This window comes from Heloderma suspectum, chromosome 1 (genome assembly GCF_057233095.1).
Source record: "Heloderma suspectum isolate Gila_16-S chromosome 1, 16-S_ref, whole genome shotgun sequence".
In the NCBI taxonomy this organism is placed as follows: Eukaryota; Metazoa; Chordata; class Lepidosauria; order Squamata; family Helodermatidae; genus Heloderma; species Heloderma suspectum.
In genome coordinates, this window is record NC_139458.1 from 140,855,855 (window position 1) to 140,883,210 (window position 27,356).

At 44.8% G+C, this 27,356-nt stretch overlaps 1 protein-coding gene across 12 annotated transcripts in view; it reads left to right on the top strand.

Moving 5' to 3' along the window:
* SPTB (spectrin beta, erythrocytic) overlaps window positions 1–27,356 on the top strand; it is a 154,504-nt gene that overhangs the window by 115,641 nt on the left and 11,507 nt on the right. For 9 of the 12 annotated variants that reach the window (XM_084804308.1, XM_084804326.1, XM_084804316.1 and 6 more), the window contains 13 exons: window positions 785–1,048; window positions 3,158–3,373; window positions 4,245–4,334; window positions 5,003–5,287; window positions 6,604–6,734; window positions 6,940–7,144; window positions 8,200–8,574; window positions 9,089–9,333; window positions 9,711–9,849; window positions 10,766–10,850; window positions 13,647–13,843; window positions 14,406–14,515; window positions 17,507–17,585. In XM_084804308.1, coding sequence (XP_084660434.1) covers window positions 785–1,048; window positions 3,158–3,373; window positions 4,245–4,334; window positions 5,003–5,287; window positions 6,604–6,734; window positions 6,940–7,144; window positions 8,200–8,574; window positions 9,089–9,333; window positions 9,711–9,849; window positions 10,766–10,850; window positions 13,647–13,843; window positions 14,406–14,515; window positions 17,507–17,585 — 2,421 coding nt within the window. The other 3 variants (XM_084804373.1, XM_084804384.1, XM_084804394.1) reach the window with 3 other exon arrangements.

Here is a 27,356-nt window from a genome sequence, read left to right on the forward strand (position 1 = left end):
CCCACACCTCTTTATCTCTCTGATTCTCCCCACTCCTAGCCTCTAGCCTCATTCTTTATCTCCCCTCTACCCCTTTGCCTTGCTTTCTCTTCTTGCCTGCTGAACAGCTGATCAGCAGCAGGTTCAGGAACAGGAAGGAGAACCTGGCACCCTAAAACAACAGTGACAGTAGAATTCTCCAGTTCAGCTTAGTGTGCTGTCCTAGGGGGTGCACTTGTGGCTAATCCAGAATTCCAGAGAATTTTGTCAGAGGCATATAAATAATATAATGATGTGAGACTTGGTGAAACTGCATCAGGGAATGTGGGAAATGTTTCTGGCTTAACATCCAGGTTGCTACAAGAACAGGAAGGTTTGAAGGGATGTGCTGCAAACAGGTCTCTGGATGCATTCCATAGTTTTTACTCTGATGACTTCAGAGTGACAATAGGAAGCTACCTAGCCCAGTATTGCCAGCGCTGACTGGTAGCTCCAGGGTTTCAGGCAGGAATATTTCCAGCCCTACCTGCAGATGCCGGGGCTGAACCTGGGACCTTCTGCATGAAAAGCAGGTGCTCTGCCACTGAGCCATGGCCCTTTCCAAGGCATCTTTCAGCCCAGCACCACCAGTCATTGTTGTGTTGCCCAACCACTTTGAGTACAACAATGATGGTTGACTAGAGAGCACTGTTCTCCTACCAACCCTGCATTTTTTGCTCTATATTTCCTTGAGAGGAGATCAGTAGTCTTTTTTTCTCCTTAGACATTTGACTATGTCTCCTCCATCCCCTCTCTCTTTTTCCAGGAAGGGCAGCAGCTGGCAGAGCAGAAGCCCCAGTATGAAGATGTTGTTCGTCAGAGGCTAGAGGAGCTGCATCAACTTTGGGACAAGCTGCAGGCAACCACAGAAGAGAAGGCTCAGCATCTTTTCGATGCCAACCGCTCTGACCTTTATGCACAGAGCTATGCTGACCTTGGTGCATGGATCAGTGAGATGGAGGAGCAGCTGAAATCTGATGTCCAGGGGAAAGATCTCACCAGTGTCAACATCCGACTGAAAAACCTGAAAGTAAGTAACCACCCCTCTTAAAGTCTCATTCCCTCCTCCACTTAACAGCACATGGACAGGCATTCTCAGGATACAAAAGCTAGTGCTCTAGGCAGGGAATTCATTTGCGGTGACCAGCATTTGACCGCGGTGGAGATGTGATGTAGCCTGCTTAAAATGAGAGGAAATGGCACACATACACACACACACACACACACACACCGATTCCTCTCCAAACACCTTACCTATATTTCTCTCAGGGAGAAAGGCATACAATCCTTTAGTGCCTTAGGGATTCTCTGGACCTTTTTTTATCACAATTAATGATGCTTCTTTTGCTTTGTGGGATCCACATGTCTTTTCCCCCAAGCAGGTACTTTTGCTATGGGGCTAAATTGTGAACAGTTTTACAAGGTTAAACAATTACTGTTAACACATTTATTCAAATTGTTTAGAGACTGAGTATTTCTTGCACTATATCACTTAATTGCCCTAACCCGCATATCACTCCTCCTTTTAAAAAAAAAGTGTTAAGCACTTGAAAGACAGGAACATCAAATAATTTTATGATGGTTATTTTCATGTGTCCTAAGACTAACTGCCCGTACAAATTTTGCTGAGAAATCACATAGATCCAGTTCGCACGACACGGCAGATCTTCGTGCATTAATTAACCCACTATTCACCACAGCGCATGTGGGGTGCATGCAACCACTGTTATGTATATGCAACCCCCGACTGAGCCAATCGGGGGTTGCACCGTGTCATTTGAACCTGGTCTTCATGGGTTAGTCGAGAGTTAAACAACCCTCACTTAACCCACAATTTGCAGCTAGGGTTAAGCGATGGTTGTTTAACCCTCAAATAACCTATGGTGACTGGGTTTGAATGACATGATGCAACCCCTGATTGGCCCAATCGAAATGGTGGCCACATGCACATGCCACAGCTCAACATTGATTAAATAACCCACTATGAGCTGGCCATGCTGTGCAAACCAGCCCACAGTGTGCAGTGTCTCCGAATCTTTTTCTCATGTAACCTTTGAGGGGGGGAAAAGTAAACACATGAGCATGATCACTGAAGTGAGCATAGGATCTCAGCACTGGCTATCCATAACTTTCCCAGAAATTGCCTTTGTGATTTCTAGATTTCTGTTTGGTCCTTCTTATGGATCTGCACCCTCCACAAAAAAGGTTACATACATAGACAGCCAGTTTCTATACCCTTTCCATGTTGCTCCCAAGGATCGCTTTAAAAAAGCATCCTATGAGTGTCAGCAGGGACATTACATCAGCAGGGATCCTCAAAGTGGGGCATCTGTTCCCTTCCAGAGGTTGTAAGAGACCTGGCAAATTAGGAGGTTGCACAGAGGTAAAGCTGGAGAGAATATTGGCTGCCTGGATCAACACAACAGTATACGAGTACAGGAGATAGTTGCACCATAGGGAGTACAGAAAGTAGGTGGAGTATAGACAGAAGGTAGAAACCTGAACATATCCTGTCTCTGCAGGCAGAGAGCACTACATGATGGAGTAACAAGTTTCCATCTCTTCGGTAGGAAAAGAGTTCATGTGGCAAAGAAAAACTGAGAAAACTCTTTTGGGAAGCTTTTATAAAACTTGTTTTAATAGCATTGCAAATATGATTATGAAACTCATCTGGACAGTCTGCAAGGACAAAAGCAAGTTTTGCATCCAGAAGTCCTTCATCATTAGTGCTATTGCTTCTTGAGCTTAACAATTCAGGTACATTAAGTGGCAGACTGCAATAATCCCTCTCCACCCTGACTCCAACGTAGGCACCTCTGCCTTTAGAACAGGGCTCCTCAACTTTTTATGAGTCTTAAACCCCTCACCAAAAAGAACCTCCACAAGTCCTGTCCCCATCCATAATTGGGAATAGCCTGTGACTAATAAGTAGAAGGTTCTGTCAGTTCTCTTCTCTCCAGTGGTGGGGGAAAGAGCACTGTGCTGGTTCCTTATTTTCAGATGAGATGGAATGGGAAAGGAGAGGAAGGCTGGAGGCCTAGTAAATGTGTGACCAAACCCAGGGCCTATGGGATGGGGTGGGCTAAAAATGTAAACATTGAGGAAGATGGCTGAATGAGTAGTGATTCTTTCATTTCAGCGACTGGATGAGCAAGTAAGTGTGCGGAAAAAAGAGATGGAAGACTTGCTGTCTCAGGCCCCTCCAGCCAGAGGAGATATGCATGAAATGGATGGCAAGCATGAGATCATTGAGAGGAGGTTCCAGGATCTTTTGGAGCCATTGACTAAGAAGAGGAAGGAGCTGGAAACGGCCAGGGCTGGATACCAGTTGGACCGGGATCTGGCAGATGAATTGGTGAGATATGCATCAGCAGAGACTAGAATTCTTCCTAGTTTGGAATGCAGGGAGCTCTGTTCCAGCAGAACTAGTCCCCATGAGGAAGATGAGTAAGCTGCTTCAGCCTATGTTAGATAGGGATAGCCTGGCCACTGTAGTCCATTCACTGGTAACCTCATGTCTAGACTACTGTAGTGCACTTTATGTGGGGCTACCCTTGTGCTTGGTCCAGAAGCTGCAGCTGGTGCAGAATGTGGTGGCCAGGTTGCTGAGTGGGGTGGTCAGGTTGCCGAGCACATATTACACCAGTGCTGAAGCAACTACATTGGCTACCTGTTGGCTACCAAGCCAAGTTCAAGGTCTTCTTGTTGGCATATAAAGCCCTGAGTAACTTTGGACCAGGTTACCTGGCCAATCACCTCCTCCAATACAGACCTATGTGATCAGTAAGATAATTGGAAGAGGCCTTGCTGGTTGTACTGCATCCTGCAAATTTCCACCTGGTGTCATCTCAGAAGCGGGCTTTCTCTGTAGTGGCACCTACCTTATGGAATGCCCCCCCCCCCCGGTATTTGGGAGATGCTGGTTAAAGACCCATCTCTTTACCCAAGCTTTCCCTGAATGATTGTGCCGCTCCTTTAGTTTATTAGTTATTGTGCTTTTAGCTTTGGTTTTAAATGTTTTAAACATTTTAACTGATGGGTTTTGTATTTATTATAATGTATTTAATCTTGATTCTGTAAACTTAGAGAAACCTTCAGGTATGGTATGTGGTGTATAAATTGATTTAACAATAATAATCAGAGTAAAAACATCCCTTTTCACCCACTTATGTACATATGGCCTGACCCTTCTTTACTTGCATATTAGTCACTCTTCTGTATTTCAGCTTTGGGTGCAAGAACGTCTCCCCCTTGCTCAGTCCACTGACCATGGCACAAACCTCCTATCAGTACAGCTACTTATGAAAAAAAACCAGGTGAGTCTGCCCACTGTCCCTACATAATTTTTTTGGTTTAATTTAATTCCATTTTGGGGCAGGACAGGGAGATTCATAGGGTGACTAGACCTATGGCTGCAAACATCCAAAAGTTCAGTGTTGTCTGTAGGGTAGTTGTTACCAAATGGGGTGGGCTGCCTTCCCAATTATTTATGTGAAATGTTTAGCTCTATCTGTGTATCTTGTTGATAGTGAGTGACCATTCAGGAAGGTACCTGGGATGCTGATTCCAGAATTATGAGAGGTGTGTTTTTTTTAAAGAAAAAAAGTTAAGGCTATATCTTCCATTGGCTAGTGTAGGAATATGCAAGTTCTCAACTGCTGGGTCAGTAAAAGATGGAGTTTGGGCTTTTTAACTTGGTTTACTCTAGAGTGAGTCTCTCAGCCCATGTGTTATAAACATCTATAATCTAAGTTCACGTCATGCTATCTGCCAAGGGAGGCTTTTGTGCCTGTGTGAGCTCACTGTGTCACAGTAAAGCAGCTATTCTTTGAACAACCTGCAAGCAAAGCCTAAAATCTTGCCATCCCATTTGATGTCTTTATCAGTAGTGCCATTAATGCATCTCAATAAAAGTGACAACTCCATTCAAATGTGTTTCTGATCTTATCCAGCCCCCCTTAAAAATGCCTCTTTTCCTTGCTAGACGCTGCAGAAAGAAATCGCTGGCCATGCCCCACGCATTGAGGAAGTGCTTTCCAGAGGGGAGGGCATGCTGGCTGGAGCAGACAGGGATGGGGACCTCAGGGAGACTGCAGAGCGCCTCAAGCAGCTGAGGGATTCCTGGAGCACTTTACAGGAGGAAACGTCAAAGAGGTTGCAGCGCCTGGAAGAAGCAAGTCAGGCTCAGCAATATTACTTGGATGCTGGGGAAGCAGAAGCCTGGATAAGCGAGCAGGAACTCTATATGGTAACAGAGGAGAAGCCAAAAGTGAGAGCGCTTGACTTGTTAACCAAGTAGCACACACCATTCTTGACACCACAGAAGGGTTATTCCTAAGGGCATTTGCCTCTGGGCACCATACCAGTGTTGGCTGAGAGCCCTGCTCGTGGCCAGGGATAGTTAGTTAGGGCTCATGTGAGCTCCTTTGCCTCACAACAAGTTGCAGATGGTGGTGTGTTTCTGCACTTTCCAGGGACAAAGACAAAGTGAGAGACATTTTGTGACAAAAGGTTAATGAGTGGGATCCAGTATGATAGAGTGTGTGTGTGTGTGTGTGTGTATACACAGGCATGCATATGTAGTATGATAGTTTATGAGGAGCTGCTCCCAGTCCTAAGCAGTGGCAAGAAAAGCTGAAACTCTGTGTGTGTGTGTGTGTGTGTGTGTGTTCCTTATACACACACACCCAGAAGCAGTATTTGAAAAATATTTTACATTATAATGTTTAGATGCCTGGGGAGAGTGAAGCAGTAATTGTCCATGCAACAAAGAGTGGCAAACTAGAATAAAGCAATATAGCATAGAAGTGACAAGGACAGTTCCACCTTCCTTCAGAATGGAGCTTGTGGACTGTGTTCAACAGCACGGGTTCTACTTTGGTCTGAGCCTCCCTCCTATCTCCTCCCTGTCTCTGCTCTGTTTAACACATTCCTTGGGCTGGATCCAGATTTAATCATATTTAGAGCAGACCCATTGAAATTAATGAGGCTTAAATAAAATCCCATTTATTTCAATGGGTCTACTCTATGACTAAATCTGGATCAAACATCTTGTCTGTGAGAAGAGCTACTATGCAATTACTAGAGAAGCATGGGAGTAGCAATGCCCCTCTTTGGATAGAATTTATCAGTAAACATGTTTGGAAAGTGAATACCGTTCCTTTGCATGTTTATGCAGAAACATGTCCATTGAGTTTAATAGGGCTCTCTCCCAGGGAGGTATGCACAGGAATGCAGTGTCAGACTGCTTCCAGACCAGGTTTTTATTGCACAATCACAACATGGCTCAATTTTAGCAGGGCTGTGTGTGTCCAGATGACATCATCTTCTGCGAGTAGCCCTCCTGTGTTTTCACACCGCTTCTTCTGTTTTCTTACCAAAGAAAATACATTAAAGAGAATACGTTAAAGACGGAAAGACGAGTAGCTCCACAATGCCTTTTGATCAATAGTGCTAGGAGCTGTCTGTCTGGAAGCACCCTTAGACTAGTGTGGCTTCCATACTTCCTATCCTGGGGTTGGCTCCACTCTGAAGTGTCCCATCAGTAGGATCCCGTCAATGACTGAATGGGTTTTGTTGTCCCAGGATGAAGAGAGTGGCATTGTGATGCTGAAGAGACACCTTCGCCAGCAGCGATCCGTAGAAGACTATGGAAAAAACATCAAGCGGTTGGCTGGCCGGGCACAGAAGCTGCTGTCTGCTGGCCACCCAGAAGGGTGAGCGTGTTTGAACGAAGTAGCTCAAGTTCTCAAAGCTGCGCAAGATAATGGCCAGGAGATGTTAAAAGTTCTATAGAGCACGATCTTGACTGACCCATTCGACCAAACCAAGTGGCGCTCTCCAGAATCCTAGTCCCTTGCGTATATGCTGGATTGTGTTGTTTTTCCTCGTCTCAGAAACCTCCTCTTCGTGATTTTTCAGGGAGGAGATCATCCGGTTGCAGGGGCAAGTAGATAAGCAGTATGCAGGCTTGAAGGACCTGGCTGAGGAACGCAGACGTACGCTGGAGCACACGTGCCACCTGTTCAAGCTGAAGCGAGAAGTTGATGATCTGGAGCAGTGGATCGCAGAGCGAGATGTAGCGGCATCATCCCCAGAGATGGGGCAAGACCTCGACCATGTCACTGTGAGCCAGCGCTGTGAGAATGTGCATTAGCCAGTCCATCGTGGCCATGGTTCCTGGCTTCCATCTATTCTGAGATGGGGTTCCAGTTCAGGGGGTATAGTGCCATGAAAATGAGGACCATAGGTCATGAGCGGTGTCATTTGGCTGTACATGGGCTTGCAGTGGCTTGAGAGAAGATTGTTCTCAGGCGACAGGGTGCATTAAAATACATTTGATATGGGAAACGCTATATGTTGCTTTTGGGAAGAATGATTGTTATAAGCAGTTTCCATGTTTGTCTGTTGCAGAAAAAACAAACCGTCTTGTGACATCTTAAAGGCTCACAAATGTATGACTGAGTAAGCTTTTGTGGACTGGATTCTACTCATCAGAAGCATTTGACCGAGTAGACTCTAGTACACAGAAGTGTACACCATAATAAGTGTGTTAGTCTTTAATACGTCAGAGAACTCCCTACTTATAACAAGGGTGCATGCACTGTGTATTCTTTAGCATTACTCTTCAGTTGGTGGGTTGGGCCCCACAAGTGAGTAATACCCATAGCAGCACCACCAGCATTGTCTTTGTATTTTTTTTTAAAAAAAATAAGGAATTATGCAGGGGGGGGGAGAGAGGGAGAGACAACAGCATGAGTCAAAGTGGATGGAGTTCCATTATTTTTAATAGTATTATAGAAGAACTGGTAGGTGTGGCTTTTTCACTCCTGCATGACAAGCTGACCCTACCAAAAAAATATCTTCTGTACACTATTTAAAATATAGGGGCCCTGCCCTCCTCCATATCTGGTCACTCTAAGGAGATAAGTGGAGGTGGGTTGGGCAGCATATGCAATTAAAAAAAGAAAAGAGTTCCATGTTGCCGTGTGGTATTAGAGGTGGATCCAGAATCTGGAAACGTTGGAGGCAATTGTTCTCTTATGTACAGAGGATATGGCTTGCCACCTGGCAGGCAGGACTTATGCCATTGGTTGGAGTGTGAAAGTTGCATCCATTGTTTGCGGGGATTATGCACATGTTCATTCGGCTCATGTTCACTGTGGTTTGTTTCTTGGCTAGCTGCTGCGGGAAAAGTTCCGAGACTTCGCCCGGGAAACGGGAGGCATCGGGCAGGAGCGGGTGGACAGCGTCAATCTCATAATTGAGCAGCTGATTGATGCTGGTCACCCGGAGGCTGCCACGATTGCGGAGTGGAAGGACAGTCTGAATGAGAGCTGGGCTGACCTGTTAGAGTTGATTGACACGAGGATACAGCTGCTGGCTGCCTCCTATGACCTGCACAAGTTCTTCTACGACGGAGGTGAGATCCTCGGTCTTATTGAGGAGAAGCACAAGGAACTGCCTGAGGAGTTAGGCCGGGATGTCAACACAGCAGAGTCTTTCCACAGGATGCACACAGCTTTTGAGCGAGATATCCACTCATTGGGAGTGCAGGTAACAACTTGATTACTGGAAGGCATATGGGGAACCATATGGCAGGGCAAGGTCAGGCCTGGCATAGACAATAGGAGGCATGTGTGTGTGAGCACTCCAGGGAAGATAACCCCTGGCCTTTCACTTATTTTTTGGCCTGGTTGCCTTTTTGACTATGTGGGGATCTCAGCCAAAGGCAAATTGAGCAGAAGGAACAGCCTGTGTGGTGTTTTCCAGAGCTGATGGTGGTTGATTTCCCTTGGACAGCCTTTGAACTTATGAAGTGATATTTTGCTAAATGTCTTTGCGATGGAGGCCAGAAGAGACTGTTCTCCTTAATGCCTGATTATTGTGACAATAATCCCAAGCCAGAGGTTCTCAACCTTTCCTTTGCTTGGTGAAACTGGCCATTCATGTCCCCATTTTAATGTTAGGAAACTGCATCTGAGAGAGGATTGCATAGCTGCAAGGTACTTGAACCCAGATTTCCCAGGCCTCAATATAAAGTTCTCTCTTCTCTGGATTTTTGTGGCAGGTCCAGCATTTCCAGGAGGTGGCAGCACGTCTGCAGGCAGCCTATGCTGGGGAAAAGGCCCTCACTATCCAGAAGCAAGAGCAGGAGGTGGTGAAGGCCTGGAAGGCTCTGCTTGGTGCTTGTGAGGGGCGGCGCGGTCAGCTGGTTGATACAGCAGAGAAGTTCCGTTTCTTTAGCATGGTCCGGGACCTCATCTCTTGGATGGAGAATGTGTTCTGGCAGATTGAAACCCAGGAGAAACCCAGGTAACAAGGTGGAAGGGAAGTGGCTTCTCTTGTCTTGTTACTTTTCCTGCCAGACCCTGGAAAACTATTCTGCAACTCTTGCTGTGCTGATGGAGCCCTCAAGAGCTGCTTCTCAAGGAATCTTCTCAAGACCCCTGCAAACTGCGACTTTCTGGAAAGGAAACTTGTTGGAAGCCAGTTGAGTGTAATATTTACTGATTCAGTCAGGCAAAGTATCTGCCTGCCTTTCAGAACAAGTTTCAGGAGTTATTCTGCATCGTAAAACATAACATGAGAAGCAACCCTGAACTTTCCAGCATTGAATGTTGCCTTGCTGAGAATTGTTTGGTGTGATAAATGTTCTGCTCCTTATTTTTCAACTATCTTCTCCATCTCAGGGATGTTTCATCTGTGGAGCTCCTGATGAAATACCACCAGAGCATAAAGTCTGAGATAGACACCAGGGACAAAAACTTCATCACCTGCATTGATCTTGGCAAAGCATTGCTGCAGCGCAAGCACCACGCCGCAACAGAGGTGAGGGTTTTCCATCAGAAGCTTTGCAACAGACTAATGCATAAGAGAGCCTGCTGTAAGCTTGCTAATGCCCAGCTCCCCTGTCTAGGTTCCCAGAGATGTAAACAGTGGACATGGCTTGCTGGAACCGAGGTGATCCTCCCCCAGCCCTGAGCCTGGTTAGAGTTTTGTTCCTGTGCAGTTCCTCTCTCACTGTGACGTTTTCAAAGAAACAGTTCTGTTCAGAATTCTTTTCAGAGGACAGGATCTGTTCTCATCCATAAATAAATTACAGTCTATGGTGGAATTTTCTGCCTGGCATCAGCATTAGGCCTAGTTGGCAAATGCCAGGGCTCCGGCAGGGCCCAACAATACTGATGCCAGTCCCTTTATTATTATTTTTCCCCTGGTGCTCAAAGGAGCACTGCATTCCAGGATTTTAATTCTGCTAGTGCCCCAGATGAAGCAATGCTACACTGGGGGAATTACAAGGGCAGTGCCCGGCTCTCCTTTGAGCAGTGTCAGCCATCGAAGCTTCACCTCCACTACTCTGCCCCCCCCCCCCAGTACCTTTAATTTTTCTGTCTTGGTTCTCCATGGAGTGCTGGAAAAGGAACCCCGGGGAGCCATTTCCACTTGCCCAGAGCACTGCAGGTGGCTGCTCCTGCATGCCCCTGCCTGTGCTTTTCGAGGTGAGTGGCAGCCACAGCCAGCCCGTCAAAAAGCTGACCAGCCGGCCTGCCGGGGGGAGTTCAGATCTGGCCTATGGGTTTATTGGCCTATGGCCATTACAGTATGTTAGCTGCCTTGGGTTTTTCTTTTCGAAAAGAAAACCAGAATCCTGACAAGTATTATAAATAAACAGAACTAATTGCCAAAAACTCAGTCATGAAACTTGTGGGAGAAAAAAATCTCCCTTTCCTCCCTCTCCTTTTAGATAAAAGAGAAGCTGGTGCAGCTGACGGAGAAGAGGAAGGCGATGATGGAGAAGTGGGACAGGCGCTGGGACTGGCTACGCTTGTGTGAGTACCACGCAAGGTGTTTACCCATTGAGCTGGGATGCTTCCAGATCAGGCTTTCATCCTGCCAATTACAGAATTTTATGGCGGTGTCCAGACATCGTCTTCTACCCATAACCTTCCTGTGCTTCCCCGCTGATTCTTCTGTCTTTTCTCTTACTGCAGAAAATCCATTAAGAAAGAAAAGACAGAATAGCTGCTCAGTGGCTTCTGATTCTTAGTGATAGAAGTCCTCCATAAGGAAGTATCTCTGATATGAATGGGGCTTTTCCATGTGGGGCTGGAGATACAGGAGTTCTGTGGTTCCAGGCAAAGTGGGATTTTATGTATGGATGCATCCTGCACACTGAGCCCTCCTGCATAATATTTAGATTGTGTCTGCACCTTCATTTTCAAACTGCAGTGGCTTACTTTCACATCAGCTTCAGCAGCAAGGTTTTCCACATTGACATTGTTTACATAGGACTTAAGTGGGACTTAAGCTATTGCTATTCCTGATGTTCAGTTTAAGAAGGGCCCTCTATCCAATTGTTTCTCTCCTGAAGGACTCCCAACTCCAGTATTTTTCAATCAGATTATTCATCTAGTCCACAGACCTCATAGTAAAACCTATACAACAATTGACATGGGAGAATAGAAGACAAAGTCATCACTTAATTTACAGAAGTAAAATCCTAAAATATCAGTCAGATATCTCTATTAGTACAAAAAATCAAAATTAGTCTAGTCAGATAATATTTTACATTGTATCCTCATTGCTCTCAGTGAATATTTTACCCACAGTGTCTGTAACAAACTCTTTTGTATCGGGAAGAAGAAAAAGGGCATAGTGTTCAGATAATCTACAGGGATACGAAGGGATTAACGTAGTCTGTTGGAATAAGATATCTCCTTAAATCTCCCATCCAAGAAGGCTAGGAGTATCACATTAAAATATGCGAGAGTAAATGCCCTCCTCTACTTTGAGATACTTAATATTTGCAAGTATTTGGCTTGAGAATTAACAGAAGCCAGATGAATGCCAAAGGAAAGCAGAACCACAGTACTACTAATCCACAGTGTCACTTTGCGCCATGGACACTTCCAGACAGGGCTTCTTTCCTGCCCTTCTAGCACTGCTTTTGCATCCTAATTGTGATGGGCTGTTTACCCTACAGTTCCTGTGATATTTTTTCCCTTGCTGTGTATTGCTACATGCTGTCCAGATAGGTGGGTGGAGCACGACAGAATATGGGCAGATGCTGACAGTCCATTTGACCACCCATTGTCTGCCCCCTCTTCTGTAGCCCCTCCCCTCCCTCGCCACAGACCTCTGTGGGCATGCATGCAGATGTTGTTGATCAAAACTTAGGTGGCGTTTGCAGACGCATCTTGCTGCACTGTGCAGGAGCAACAGTTCCTGCATGTCTGCAGCCATGATACCTGTGTCCATATGTGTAGCAGGTGCAGGATTCATCAATATTCATAATGCTATGTGTTTACAAGGCAGTATACAGGGAAACATTTGTGGGGGAGCACACATGACTCTTGTGCAAGTTCATGTGTCACTTGCAGTTGTATTCAGGATTCTCATTGGGACCAAGGCATGGCTGGGGGGGGGGGTATCTTTTTCTTCCTCTGGCATGGTCTTAGCGGTATTGGAGAAATCCACAATGGAACCAAATGAGTTCAGATTTTAATGAATCTGACACACAGATTCCGCAGCAGACCGACTTTCCCTGTCGGGCAGATTTTACGAACTTGCAGACTGTTTTTCTAACGTTCCCAAATTTTTGTCGTAGAAAATATACAACATTTAAAAAGCCAGCCAAAAATGTGCATGTCCCCCATAGGCTAAAGCATGAAAACGCACATTTTGGGGGAAATTGTGCATTTTTGCATGTGTGGATTTGCGCAACCACACATTAGCATAAATGTGGATTTGCGCAACCACACATTAGCATAAATGTGAATTTGCACAAATTTGGAAACAAAAAAAGATCTGATTCTGTTGATGGATTCTGTCGATTCTGACAATGGAATGAAAGGTGCCTGACAATCCACGAAACACAGATGGAAGGATTTTATACAATCCATACGTCCCTACATGGTCTTGACAAAAATTTCCCCCCTCAAGCTAGTATTAGTTTGCGGGGGGGGGGGGGGGAGTCTCCTGTTGGCATCAATAGAAGCTTGCCTTCCAGGGCTTAGAGCAGCTTGCGGGGGGGGGGGGGTTGTTGGGACCATATCAGGAGTGGAGAAGGGTTACCCCCTTCTCCCCTCATGCCACCTCCCTGACGAAAAATTCCACCACACACCTACTGTTGACAGTAGGCAAAAACGAAACACGACCACAAGTGATGCATTTAGCATCATTCGCTTGGCCCTAAAAGTGACAAGTGTGCATACCTCTTAAGGAGGAGGTGTGTTTGGCACTACAAAGTTGATGGCCACAATATGTGTTACATATTTATTTATTACATTTTTATTCTGCCCTTCCCTCAGTCAGATGCCCTAACCAGAAGACATAGGCAGTCCAGGGTTATATGTCTTTTAAAATTAGAATGGCAAGAGAATATGATATTTTGATGGCACTTTAACAGAAAGGACTGCCAGGGCCTCATGTTTACTTACATTTGACCATCTTTACACTCAGAATATTGCCCAGGTTCGCTTTGGAATAATAAAAAGATAACTTAAAAGGAACTTTTGAATTCTGTGAGACTCCTTCATTCTCTGCCTCTTTGGCTACAGGTGCTGAATGTGTATAAAATCTCCTTCTGTTTCCTCTCCCCCCCCCCCGCCCCCCATGCACAACAGTGCTAGAGGTATGTCAGTTTTCCAGGGATGCCTCAGTGGCCGAGGCGTGGCTCATTGCCCAGGAGCCTTATCTGTCCAGTGGTGATTATGGGCAAACTGTGGATGCTGTGGAGAAACTACTAAAAAGACACGAGGCCTTTGAGAAATCCACAGCCACGTGGGAGGAGCGTTTTGCTGCATTGGAGCGTCTGACCACAGTAAGTAGTTCATGGGAGGAAGAGGCTTTCAACTTTTATAGGCGGTGTATTCTAACAACAGTGGAAACTTTGGACTGAACTGGTTGGGAACAGGGGACCCAATAATGTTTTAAAAGCTGAACATTGTTTTTATTTGATTTTCATCTGAGGCTTTTCATAAAACTTTTCTCAAACATTTCTTCAGAAGGGTTGGCTTCAAAAGAAAGCATGTTGATATATGTCAAGAAAGAAGGTTTGCAGAGGTTTTGGGTTAACTGCTGTAGTGGCACCTTGGGCTTGTCGGTATCTCTTCTAGTAAAGTCAGAGCTCGACACTAGAGAAGTGATATGGCGGTATAAATGGCAAAAGAGAATGCTCTGGGGTTGGGGGAATTGTTTAGGAAAAGCCAGCTGGTCTGTAAAGAGTTGGGGGAAAGAAGGAGTACAGTGTTTTGGAGATGAGAAAGAGGCCACAGCAGCGATAGCACACTTTGAATGGGGGATGCCCCTCCCCTCTTTTACAACGTGCCATGCAAAAAGCTGTATTTTTATGTCCCAAAAAGAACATAATCATTCTTTCCCAGCTTGAATTACTAAGGAGGAGAAAGATCCCAGAGGAGCCTTCACAGCACAAAGTAGCTAGGACCACAGACCTGGAGTTTGACTTTGAACCAGAGCCAGAACACGAGACGGGGTAGGTTATATGTATGTAAGCTACGCTCTGATCAAATGGTCTTACCGTGGCTGTTGGTAGGACTAGCAGCAATATTTTAAAAATATTTTTAATTATAATATATAAGATTTCTAACAATGCATTTAATAAATAGAAACTACCACAGTAAACCTCCTAAGCATTTGGGGTCATTACTGACTTTAAAGAAGTGCAAACATATGCACCTTTAATCTGTGCCATTTCATATTCTGTATATTCTCCTTATGGGGTGAAAACCTCAAATTAGAAAAAAAAAATCTTTGTGGGGGAACAGGTTGATTGATTCTTTGGAGATCAGTTGTCCTGTGGTGTTTTCAGTCCATCTCCACATTGAATTGTTTTTAATGATTTGAGGGTTTCACTAAAAGAGAATTGGGGTCAATTAGTAAATGTCTGACCCAAGATATTGGTGATCTAAATGGGCTCAATTACATACTTAAAAAAGAGAAGTAATAGTGAGAAATGGTGTAAGTATGTACACTTCCATACAGAGTAGCTGCATTATACTGTTGCTGCAGTTAGCATAAGGAGATGATGATCTTTCAGTATTTTTTGTTTTTCTGTTTCTACATGCTGGAGGTTATGAATTAGAAAAAAGTATGACTAAAGTATTGGGGGTTCGGTGAGACTTTTATAAGTTATTGTTTCTTCTTTACCTTATTTTAATATATAATTGTGCTGCTTTTGTTGCAATGTTTTTGCTGTTTCCATGTTTCTCTGTTTCTGGAACTTTAGAAAAATATTTTTAATCAACATTTTATAAGTGCTACAGAAATCAGAAATAATAATAAACAAAAGGAGAGATTATGGAGTGTAAATAATACATCAAGTGTAGCACTTCCATAGTTGTCATGTCTATGGGCTTTTTATCCTAGAGTGTCTTTCCAAAACAGCAGCTGAAATTGTGTTGGTTTAGGAATGTGGGGACCAGAGTACCTTTGGTGTGCAGTCATATTGATCATTATTGACTCCTGTATTCCCTATTTAGTTGCAATTTTTATTACGATATTGTTTTCATACATAATTCCCATGCCTCTTTATGGGCCAAACTGCAAATTTAGTTCAATGTATGTAGTTCCGTGACTGTTTTTCTACAACTTTTTTAAAATGAAAAGCAACCCTTCAGACTGGGAGGAGGAAGAGGACATGTTTAATCTTTTCCTTGTCAGACATGTATATGCTAAAAGTCCCTCCTCCCCACAAGTGCTTTCTCACCTGCGAAGGGAAACGTACATTGGGTTGGATCCAGCTTGTTTTCCAACTGTGGGAGCATTTCCAGAGTGGAGTTCTGCTCAGAACACCACTACCCCAGCGGAAAGTGGGGAGGAGACAATCTTCACTGATACTCCCTTGCTCGGCCTCCCCCCAGCACAGCCACCTCCACTGTTCTGGAGGGTCTCCCAGCCCTCCAAAGCAGATGGGGGAGGGGGAATCAACAGAAAACTGCCCCTCTTCCCACTGTGGGGTTCCACTGCTAGATCAGAAGTGTCTCTTGGAGAGAAGGAGCTCTTCCATCCATGGGAGGCAGATTCTGGATTCAACCCTAGGAATCCTATGAAGTGTATAGGTAGATGGGTACTGAAGGTCTAATAAGTTTAGAAGGTGGGGGATATAATTTCACCAGCTCTCATAAACATTAGCTATAACAGCTGCTGCTCATGTGACTATTTCCTACAAAGTGATTAATGTTGGAAAAAAGTATATATATTTTAACATTTGACATTTGACACAAGTCTATTTCCAGTCAAGATTGGTGGGTTGCTATGCAAATCTGCTCCATGCTGATATCTGTATAACATAAAGTGGCTCTGGCATCATACAGGAGCCAGAGGCCTTGCTGGCTTCTTGGCTCAGTAGAGAGTGGGGCAAGCAAAGCTGAAATAGCACATTCCAGCCTCTCCTTTACCTCCAGATCAGGTTCCAGCCTATGGGCATCTCTACACCAGCCTAAAACCTGCATTTAAAAAGGGGCTTTCTGCTTCCATTTTAAATGCAGGATCACAACGACTCCCTTTTTCACCCGCTTCCTTTCCCCCTCCTTCTCCCCGTATCTGAGTCTTCCATTATCTGTCATTGATCCTGCTCCTCTTCTTGCTGCTTTTCCTCTTTTCAGGGAGGAAACTGAAGTGGAACACAACGGTTAATTTGATCACTCATTATCTGCGATCTATTTAAAAACGGAACAAAGGGCATTTAGTGCAGGAGATGCCCTGGAGGGTCACGGTGCCATGTAAAGAGCCCGCAAACTGCCGTGAAGGGGCAAGCTCAATTGCAGGATAAAAGCTCCCTGTGAAGAAAGCCCTTGTGAAGAAATTCTACATCAGTTTCCTCCTGGACACGCTGTGCCAGACCCCCCCCCCTTCTACACCTACACCTCCTTGTCTCATGCTACTTTGAGTAACTTTTATTATTTCCGTTTTTTCCCCCTGCACCACTTTATGGTTTCTACCCTTTACTGGGGTGCAGCTGGATACTATTTTTAAAGTCTGGCATTTTGGCAGGGGCCTCAGTTAATTTTCTGAATGTAGGGAGGGGATCTTTCTTTTTGAACAGAAGGAAGGACTGAGTTGTTGCCCTCTTGTGGTCATAGAAACTGTCTAGTTTTACGTAAGGTTCCCAGTGCCTTGCTAAAATCATATTTGGACAACTGATTTCGATTGAACTGAGTTCCATCATGGTGCTTCTGATCACATGGAGAAATGTTATATTGCTCCTTGCTAAGTTTGGTTGTCTGGTAGGTTGGGGCTGAGCTCCATGTTAAACACGCACATATTAACATTTTTTACGTGATGAAAAATGTCAACTTCACGCATTTATTCTGCTGCCCTCTAATTATATGTGTGGGGGTCGGGGGAGGTTGTTTATTGTCTGTCAAACATGAACGTTTTCAAAAGAAAAATATAGTTGGAAAATGTTACTATGGTCTTCTTTTGTATTTAAAATTTACTGAACTATGTTCTTCATTTATTGTAGGCCTAAAAAAGAGGGTGAGAAGAAGGTGGGGTTGAGTTTAGAAGACGCCCTTTCCCCTGCTGCCAAAGACTCGTCACTGGTCAGTTGCCAGTATTAATTTCTCCTTCCTGGAAACCTCAGCACCTTAATGCAATTTTGAAAATTTGTCACATTTTGACTTGTAGACAAAGTCAAAATTAGACAATGTGACACTGTCTTCTTTCTGGCTCAAACAAAAAAGGTTTCTAGTATTCCGTCTTTAGAACTTTGCCATGCAGTGTCATTCACAGTCTTCTCCCTGTATCCACGGTATGCTCCTCAGAATATTTTGAAATACATACAGAAGCAGAATCAATTGTGGAAAGAGCCATCCAAGGGGGAGGGGAGGGAGAATCCACAGCAGCAGAGCCACCATTTCTTCTGCCCCGCTGAGCTTGCGCTGACGGGGTAGCAGGTGTGTGTGAGGCGGGGGGGGTGCCTATTTTTTAAAACTTTTCCCTCCTGACGTAGTTTTTCCTTTGTTCCAATTACATGTTCAGGGAATGTGAGGGACCCAAAGCCTTCCTTGATCGGCCCCTGGAACACCTCTTCTTCTTTGCCCTCTCCAACATTAGAGGGCCTTCCTGCCACTGCATGGAGGAGGATTCTGAGGGCAGACCTCTTTCTCTGCCCGCAGAACTCCTTTTCTGCGGGCAGAGAAAGAATTCTGCTATATTCTGTAGCCCCTGGGATGCCCTCCCAGGACCTTAGGATTAATATTACTGTTTTAAAATGTTCCCTACAACCCCCATAATCTGAACCTCATTTACTTGAAGTTCATAGATCACTGAACTCGCTGTCATCCCTCCTTCATGGCCCTGTCTCAGTGGAACCTTTATGTAAATACCAGCTTCTATATATATTGCATGTCTCTCAGGACAGATGGATAAATGAAGTTGTATTGTGCCTAATCATTGCATGGTTGTATCCAGTATTTCCCTTTCACAACTGGAAGGATTTTTTCTGTTCCCAGAAGACTCATTGACCCAGTGGAAGGCTCTGCTCATGGAAGAGGAAGGGAGGCTGTTTTCACTGATTCACTCTGCATTCCCCCTCACCACCTTCCACGGTGTTCTGGAAGGTCTCCCAACCCTCTGGAGTAGATTTGGGAGGGAATGGGGGGCTGCAAGGAGGAGACAGAAATGGTGAAAATTGCCTCCCCTCTTCTTCCATTAGTGGAGGCATATGCTAGATCAAAAGCACTTTCACAAACAGAAGGGCACAGTTAGATTCAGCCCATACTATTTTACTGAGGGGGGCAAAAACTTGACATTTTCTACTGCCAAAGTCAGAACATTTAAGATATATGTAAAAGAAGAGCTCTCCCTAAAGGCATTCTTCGGATGAGGGCATTTTTGGTGTGACAGATCCTTCAGGCTCACTTGCAGCGCCTGTTTCATTTGGAGAACTATTCTAGTGGGCAGTTGCTATATTCTCACCAATCAGTGTCAGAATCCTTAAGCATCAGTTTAAAGGGTATTTAGTGGATTTACAACTATAGATGGAGATGCAGTATCTGGTAGTTTTGTAGAAAAAGGTTATTTGTAGAGCTCAAGAGTGTTAAACCAAATGGAGAGAAGAAAGCACACACATTCTTAATCACTGATCACCTTCTCTGGAGTAATTCCTCAGGCACTTTCCTCTTTGCAGGCCTGATCCTGAGCACTATATACAGCCAAAGAGGCTCTGGCTTCCAGGTGATTTTACTTAGTCCAGCTGCATCAAATGAACAAATAATGCAGAGATATTCGCCACCTGATCTCCCTGCTGTTCCTGTGGAGTAGTTCCTGTTCCCTGTCCACAGCTCTGAATGCTTTATGGATCAAGAGCTCAAATCTTTATTGGACAGTCAGTCATCTGTATCCAGAAGAGAAAGGTTTTATTTTTTCAGGCATTTGGCGAACCATTTGGAAAAGATCATCTGATCTGTCTAGGGACATCTGATCAAATGTGGCACCCCAACGACATATTTTTCACATCATTAAACAACAACACATTTTCTTCCTCTCCCATTCCACTGTGCCCTCTTAAGGAATCGATTTTGGCTTTGTGTGCCCTCATTGTGGATTCTGCTGTTCCAGAATGGGCTACTCAGTCTTAGGCCACTTCCCAGGTACTGTCATCTTACGGCCCAAGCCACATTCTCCTACAAGGGGGGAAGGTGGCAGATATACAAGTCAACTTACTTTCCATGCTAATGGATAAATACCAGGGGCACTGTTGGAGGTGAGTCCCAGGGGGCCTATGCCCTGGTTTTTTGCCTGCCAGTCTGGCCCCCCCCCTGCCTCCCCAAGAAAGCCCAGGTCTGCTGAGGACCAAGCCAGATGCCGGTCTGAGTATAAAACAGTCTGGAGGCTTTTTTCCTCAGTTCAAAACTTCCTCCCGTGCTCCAATCAGTTCAGTTCCCCTATTGGAGCCAGGCCGAGATGAAAAAAACAGCAGAACAGAGAGAGGAAAGGTGGGGCAGGTTTCTCTCCCGTCCCACTATGCATGTAATTTAGTTATAAAAGTAAACCCACCATCACCCTAGCTTTATACCCAGACCAGCAAGTGGCTGCTGGGTCCTGGGCGCCTGTCATCAGTGGCCGTGTCAGTGTGTGGGTGGCCAGAGCACACCACTGTGCAACCGGATGGCTGTAATCGACCACTAGGCAGGGAAATGATGAAATGTGATGATGTTCTCTCGTTTCAGTATCTAGGGACATAGTGGTATGGAAACAGAGATGGCTGCCCCATGGGACAGGACATCAGCACATTCTGTCGCTTCCCTTCTCAGCGGCAGATTCAAGGCTTTAGGTTGTGCAGTGAGACCACAGGGAGGTCAGTAACATAACAGAGCTGCCAGCTTCCTGATTCAGCTAAAAAACAAACACAGTAAAATTAAAGAAGTTCACCACCCACCAGCCCAGCCATCTCATCTCATAGTCAGAACCCCCACTCACTCAAATGGAGTTGTGTGTATTCGCACACTATTTATTTTGAATTTAATTTATGAGTGGTGGTGGTGGTGGTGGTAATGATTGATTGAATGGGGGCAATTATTAATTGAAGGGAAAAGGTGATTTTGAGCCAGATCCATTGTGTGGGAAATTAATCGGGGACACATTAATTGAAGAGAGACTCAGCTAACTGATTTGGTATGACCTGGGGTTGGGGAGTAAATGAATTGAAGAATTTATTTTATTTGGGGGTTATTTGGATGGGAAATTAATTGCCCTGCCTTGCCTTCTGTGAAATTTAAATCCAGTAAATACTTCAAAATTACATATAAATTGGCATAAGCAACATGTATGCAAATTTGTGTCCTGTGGGCCTGTATCTTGAATCTTTTAAGTACCTAGCAATGCCCCTGTTAAGTACAATGGAACAGCCTGGCGAAAGAAGAGTGGGGTAATTATACCTACAGAAACATCTGGATTGCATCCTATAGTTAATGTGGGGAGGAGCAGAAGAAGATGGAATTCCTGGCTATATTGCCATCTTTGCTACCGATTTACTCAGTGACCTTGGGTATATTGCCTATTTCCCTGTTAGAAAAACAGACTGATTTTTGTGCTTGTAAACAGGAAGAGGAAGATCACCAGGTAGGAGGGTGCTATGACCATGACATTTCTTTAAAATAACTAAGATTTGAGGTGCTGGACTCAGAAGCTTGGTTTCTGTGTAGTGTTATTTCTTTCATCTTACAGACATACTTCCAAACATGTCAAAATGAATTGTTTGGACAATCCTTGTTGTACCAGAGGCACCTCAAGCCCCTGGAAACTCTTTAATAATAATAAAAAATGTCTGAGAGGCTCTGCACAGGTGCTTTGGGCTTCCTTTGTGATGCAGGGTGCTACCTGCAAAGGAATGCACATCAATATAGCGTGCCAGCAAAAAGCAGCTTCGTGGTTTCTTTTCCCAGAAGCTGTCAATGGAGGTGTACTCCTGCCAATGAATTTGGTAGTCCTCCTTTCCACTTGCACCTCTTGGTATGATGGCTGGGAAGCACCATGGAGAACCAAATAAGCTCTGAACATGCAGGCAAAAATTCTCTAAGCAACAACATCAAGAAGCATACAATAAACGTTATATTTTGTTCTTCTTAAAAGGCTCGCTGTTGGAGTTTCAATACATGTTTTCGCACAGTACTCTATCTTGCCTACTCACACTTGTGTGCACCCACATCCATCTACATTCTATATTTATTGAAAGCAAATGGTTAACTGAGCATTTAAAAACTTAGAAGCATCTACTCTAGATGTTTCAACTGGGAAGTGCAAGTCATTTCTTTGTGAGGATCAGTCTTCACCATATACAAAAATAAGTCTTATGATGATTGACATATGCTTTCTTCATTACCAGTGCCAGACACAGAAATCATCAGCTGACTAAAGACCGGCCTTCCTGATGTCACATTTTTCTACTGCTCTTACCCTTCCCTGCAGTGTCCAGCAGAATTTCAACAAACTCTGTCTAAACTTTTGTTGTCTTCTGTAAGCCTTTGTGCTTCTCTGTGTCAATGCCTTGTTCTTGGCCATCTTTGCTTTTTCTTTCATTGCTTTCTTCCTCCTTCTTAGTCATCCTATTCTTCTCTTTTACCTCAGACAACTTGCTCATGAAACCCTGGAGCCTTGTGTCCTGTAGTGTCCAGCTTAATATCTGAGGATATAACTTCTGGTTCAAGCACTCAAGGCAGCATTAAATTCTCTGTGATATTATCCATTTTCCTTTTCTCACCAAGCACACTAGAATGTCTTTAATGGATATGCCATCCAGGACACTCCCTCTCTCAATCTGCCCCTGTCCTCCCTTCTTATGCTTCTTCTCATGTATACTTGCCTCTTTCTTCTGAATGCCCCTTTGCTTCAGGCTACATGATCCTTCTTGCAGTCCTGCCCCACAGGCTTTTGGTCATACTTGGGATTGGGGTGCCCCCAAAAAATCCTGGCATGGACCTCTTCCCTGAGCCTTTGTGCCAAGTGCTTGATGCTAAAGCTCCATCTCTGAAGTAATGACTCTGGCTTGACCATTGGAGAGGCTCTTTTCATATCTTAAGCTGTTTGCTGTAGATGGACTGTTAAGCACATCAAGCCTGGCAACTGAATGGGACCTTGGTGGAATCACTCCAGGTTAAGCAGAAGGCCTGGAGGAAGAGTTTTAAAGGCTGCCAGCGTGCCAAAAAAGAAAAAGTGGGAAGGAACCATATTTGCTGCTGCTGCTTTTTTCTCACATCTGCTTTCAGCCTGGTTTTCTTCTAACATGCTGAACTATTACTGGTTTTGTGACAATTGCGTTTGTATGGTATACACTACAAGGTATGTTTGGTTTGTGGCAAATCACAAAAGAAGACAGCAGCTAAAGCCACTGTTTTCCCAGTACATATTCTTCAATGCAGCTCTCACCCCTAAGCATTTTGTTTCATAGGCAACTGAGAAGTCATTTTTCTTAAGTCCCCTGAGGTCTGGCTGTTCTGTATCATTAGTTTTCTTCTGGAACCTGTTTACTGTCATCAGTCACCCTCTGCATGTATTTCAGGTCTTGGAGCTTTGCTGACTCCTTTCTATGGAATGCCAGTCATAGTCACCGTACCAAGGGCCACATGGATGGCCAACAGGCCCTGCCACAGGGTGACTGCTTTTGAGAAAGCAAGTTTCTGTGGAGCTAGTCACAAAGTTGAGCTTCTATGGATACCAGTAGGCACTGAAACAGCTTGTTCCATCCCTTGCCTTGTTCACTGTGATGCTCCAAGAAAGCCTGTCACAGTGAGATAAAAAGGCCAGAGGGTCACAAAAAAAAGGAAGCACAGCTGTAGTTTTTATAGTCCAACTGTTCAGCTTTTTCAGGTATTTCTGTGAAAGCACTGAAAAATACTGCACAGGGAAATCCCAAGCAGCCTGCAGATGACAGCACAAAAGAATAAGAAATTGGACCCAAGACAGGGGTAGGAAAGATGTAGGAATACTTTGCTCGGGAATACCTTTTCTGGCAAGTCATGAAGGAACAGGGGCATTAAAAAACATGCACTCATTTCAGCAATGATGTCTGGGCATATTTTGCCATGTGTGTGTCTGAAACATGGTGGAAAAATGGCACAGCAACAGAACACATGTTGTGCTGGGGGTTACATTCAAAGTCATGGAGTAGCAAGAGGATCACTGCTAAAAAGATTCGTGATCTTATTGTTCAGAAAGACAGGCTGCTTGGAAATTGGGGTTAGAGGTGTGGCTTGATTCAAATGCAGGCTTTTTAGTCATTTGTTGTGGCTATGAGAGGCTTATGGGGAAGTGTGATCTTGAATCAATGTGTGTGTGTGTGTATATACACACGTGCGTACACACAGTTCTATGTATCAACAAAGAGGTGATGTTTCCAGAACCTGTTTCTCTTTCAACAAGCCAAGAGGAATGAAAGGAATGGTGCCCTGCAACTACCTACCCCCGCAAGGCACTGTAACTCACCCATTCTTTGTACTGTAAAGACCCCAAGGATCCCACTTGGTTTTTTCCCCCTCACAAAATGGTAATACAAATGGCGGAAACATTTTAAAGCCGAAGGGTGCTTGCAAAATTCAAAGGATACAGTGTTATAAAGTACAGCACCTTTTAACTACCCTGGAAGGGCCAATTCACAGATGATGAAATCTCCATGCTTGATAACTCTCATCCAGCTAGTTCAGTGGAGCCCAGAAGAACATAGAGATGTGGTTTGCACATGGAGATGCACGTTGGCATTGGCTGCACACACAGAAACCTGTTTCCACCCATGAAGCTTCCTCGCTAGATCAGGCTGATTGCCTCTTCCCAGGTTCCAACTTCCATTTAATGTAGTTTATTTATCAGGTATTTATTTTTAAGTGTTGTTAGTCGCCCTACAGCAGCCTTTCCCAGCCTGGTGCCCTCCAGATGTTTTGTACTTCAGCTCCCATCAGCTCCGGCCAGCATGGGCAACAGGCAGAAATGCCTGGAGTTGTAGTCCAAAATATCTAGAGGACACCAGGTTGGAGAAAGGAGACCTACACTGCGCTGGTTGAGTGTTAGATGGCATTCTGAGGTGTAGCTAAGCGGCATGTTCCACATCACAGACAAGTGCAACTATTGCCTTAAGATGCAGTCCTACTCACTTACCTGGGTGTGTCCCAGTTAACTTAATGGGACTTGCTTCCAAGTAGAGATGCATAGGATTCCACTGCCGGTATCTTCATGGCAACCAGGAGGGGTGTTGGCTGGATCCCATGGTCAGAGTCATTCCTTATTTGAGAGGTAAAATGTGTGATCTATAATCTCATAAGATCTGCAATTTCCAATGTTTCAAGCTCAGACATATTTCTTTCATGTGCATGGTGGCTTCATGAAACGGAAAAGTCAGACACTGGGTGGTCACAGACACTGTTTGCATTTGTCATTGGAGGAGCCCCAAACATTTACCCTATCTGATTTCATGACTGTCCATATGGTGAGAGCCGACTTCAGAGGTGAACCTGCCTATGCGCTGTCATGTGTGGCAAACACAGATTTGGCCATTTCACCATGTTGTGCTTGTGGCAGGAAGCCCTGATTGGCAGTGAGTTCCCACAGTGTGGTGAAATAGGCATCTGTGGTCTGGTCGCTTCCGAGGCAGCCCTGGTCCTCCCCTTGTTACTGCATTACGGAATCTCTTTATCCAACAACTTGGGAGAAAATGTTTCCCCAAAGCAGGGAAGCTCTTGGTGTTTTGGAAGGCAAATACAGTAGAGTTAATGAAGATATCCACAAGCTAAGTACTGACTGGACTTGGCACTGCTCTAATATAATTCAGGAATCTTAAGAATATAAAGATGATTTAAAAGTGCTGTGCTCATGTAAGGTCCCTTCATCAGATTTTGGGGATCCCCCTCCCCCACACACCACAGCTCACCCCACAGTCAGGATCTCCTGACTGTGTAGCATTTTCAGGAAGCTAGAGGGGTTGCTATGGGAAAGATGGGGTGGGGAAGTCCACTTGCATCAGTACAGTTGACCCAGCATAAATCTGGATCCAACCCTAGGTGTGTGATACCAGTACTGAAACAGCCCATACAACCTACACTATGCTGCATGGCTGGTTGAATGTTAGATGCATGCTCTGATGTAGCTAAGCTGCATGATGAGAGACAAGTTCAATTATTTTCTTAGGCTGCAATCTTATACACATTTGCCTGGGTGTAAGTCCAATTGAACTTAATGGGATTTCCAAGTGGAGATGCATAGATTGCACTGTCAGTATCTGCACAGCAATCAGGAAAGGTGTTGGCTCTGGGTCCCATGGTCAAAGCCATTCCTTATTTGAGTGTATACAATGACCAATAATCGTATAATGGATCTGCTTTTCAAAATGTTGCAAACGCAGACGATGGAAATGTAGTTGATAAGGCAAAGGTAAGTCCAAGCTTCAATGGAGCTTGGTTTTGCTTACATGTATTTGCGTGCACGTGTGTGTACACACACTGTTCTTCCTACATAGGGCCCCCAAAGCAGTTCCAAACACAATAAAACAGGAACAGTATAAAATAAAACATCAGTTTAAAACAAACAGCACTCAACTCTCACTGCATATCTGCTCTACAAATCTATAACAGTGTTATATGGCTTCCCCCAAAGAATCCTTGGGCTTTTATTTGGGTGAGGGTGCTGAGATCCCTAGTCCTGTCATGTTCCCCTACCTGCCTGAAACTACAGTGAGTGCCTAAAACTCCTGGCTCTATGAGCCTCCACACCATTTCTCTGTCTGGCTTCTGCTGTAGCAGCTGACCAATTTAAACAGCCCAGAATCTCTCACACCTGGCTCTCCTGTCACAACTCATCTCTGAGGGCTAAACTACCCTGTCAGAAATAGTAGTGGTACAGCCTTCCTGGATTCTTACCACTTGAGTCTGCAAGTGGGTGATCTTACATGAGTGCTCCCCCACATCTAAAACCCATTTAGGAAATACCCCAGACAAAAGGAGGCATATTTTTCCCCTGCGATGCCCCAGCATATTGGCAGAAAGCCAGCTGTGTGTGCTACACCGCCTATGATGGTTCCATGCCAGCTGTTAGTTGTGTGGGCATTGCAAGCTGAAGCATCCTTGTGCATCTGGACTGTGAGGGTCAGAAGACGTGGAATAGCACTTCTGATCCCTGCAGTTGAGGGCTAATTGGCATGTCCAGAAACATCATGTGATAACAGCCTGCATGGGACTATGCCAGCCTTCCCCAACCTGGTTCCAGATGTGTTAGATTGCAACTCTCAGCATGACCAATGGTCAAGAATCCTGGAAATTATAGTCCTAAACATCTGGAGGTTGGGGAAGGCTGCACTAATCTGACAGCTCTCACCGTTGGACCAGGGAGCAGGGCCTCAGCTGTTGCTCTTAGAGTTTGGACACGTTCATATTCGTGGAGGTGATCTTTCAGGCAACACGGTCCCAAACTGTTTAGGGCAGAGATGGAGAACCTTCAGACCATGGCATCTCTGCTGGCTCTGCCCCTTCGGTCCTTACCCAGGCATGGTGTGTGTATGAGAGAGAGAATAGATAGGGTTGTGTATGAATCCCTGCACACTTCCACACATGCCCCATTCATCCATTCACATGAGGGAGGTGGGGTAAGAGGGAGAGAGTGTGGGATGATGATAACGTTAAGATTAAAATCACCAAAAAGGGAGTGTGTGTGTGGGGTGACTCTGATCCTGCCCACAACTGGTATGCAGACCCTGATAAATTACCTCTGAGGGAATGTGGTCCTTGAGGGAGAAAAGGGTCCCCACTCCTGGTTTAAAAGCAACACTTTAAAATGAGTCATAGAATCATAGAATAGTAGGGTTGGAAGGGGCCTACAAGGCCATCGAGTCC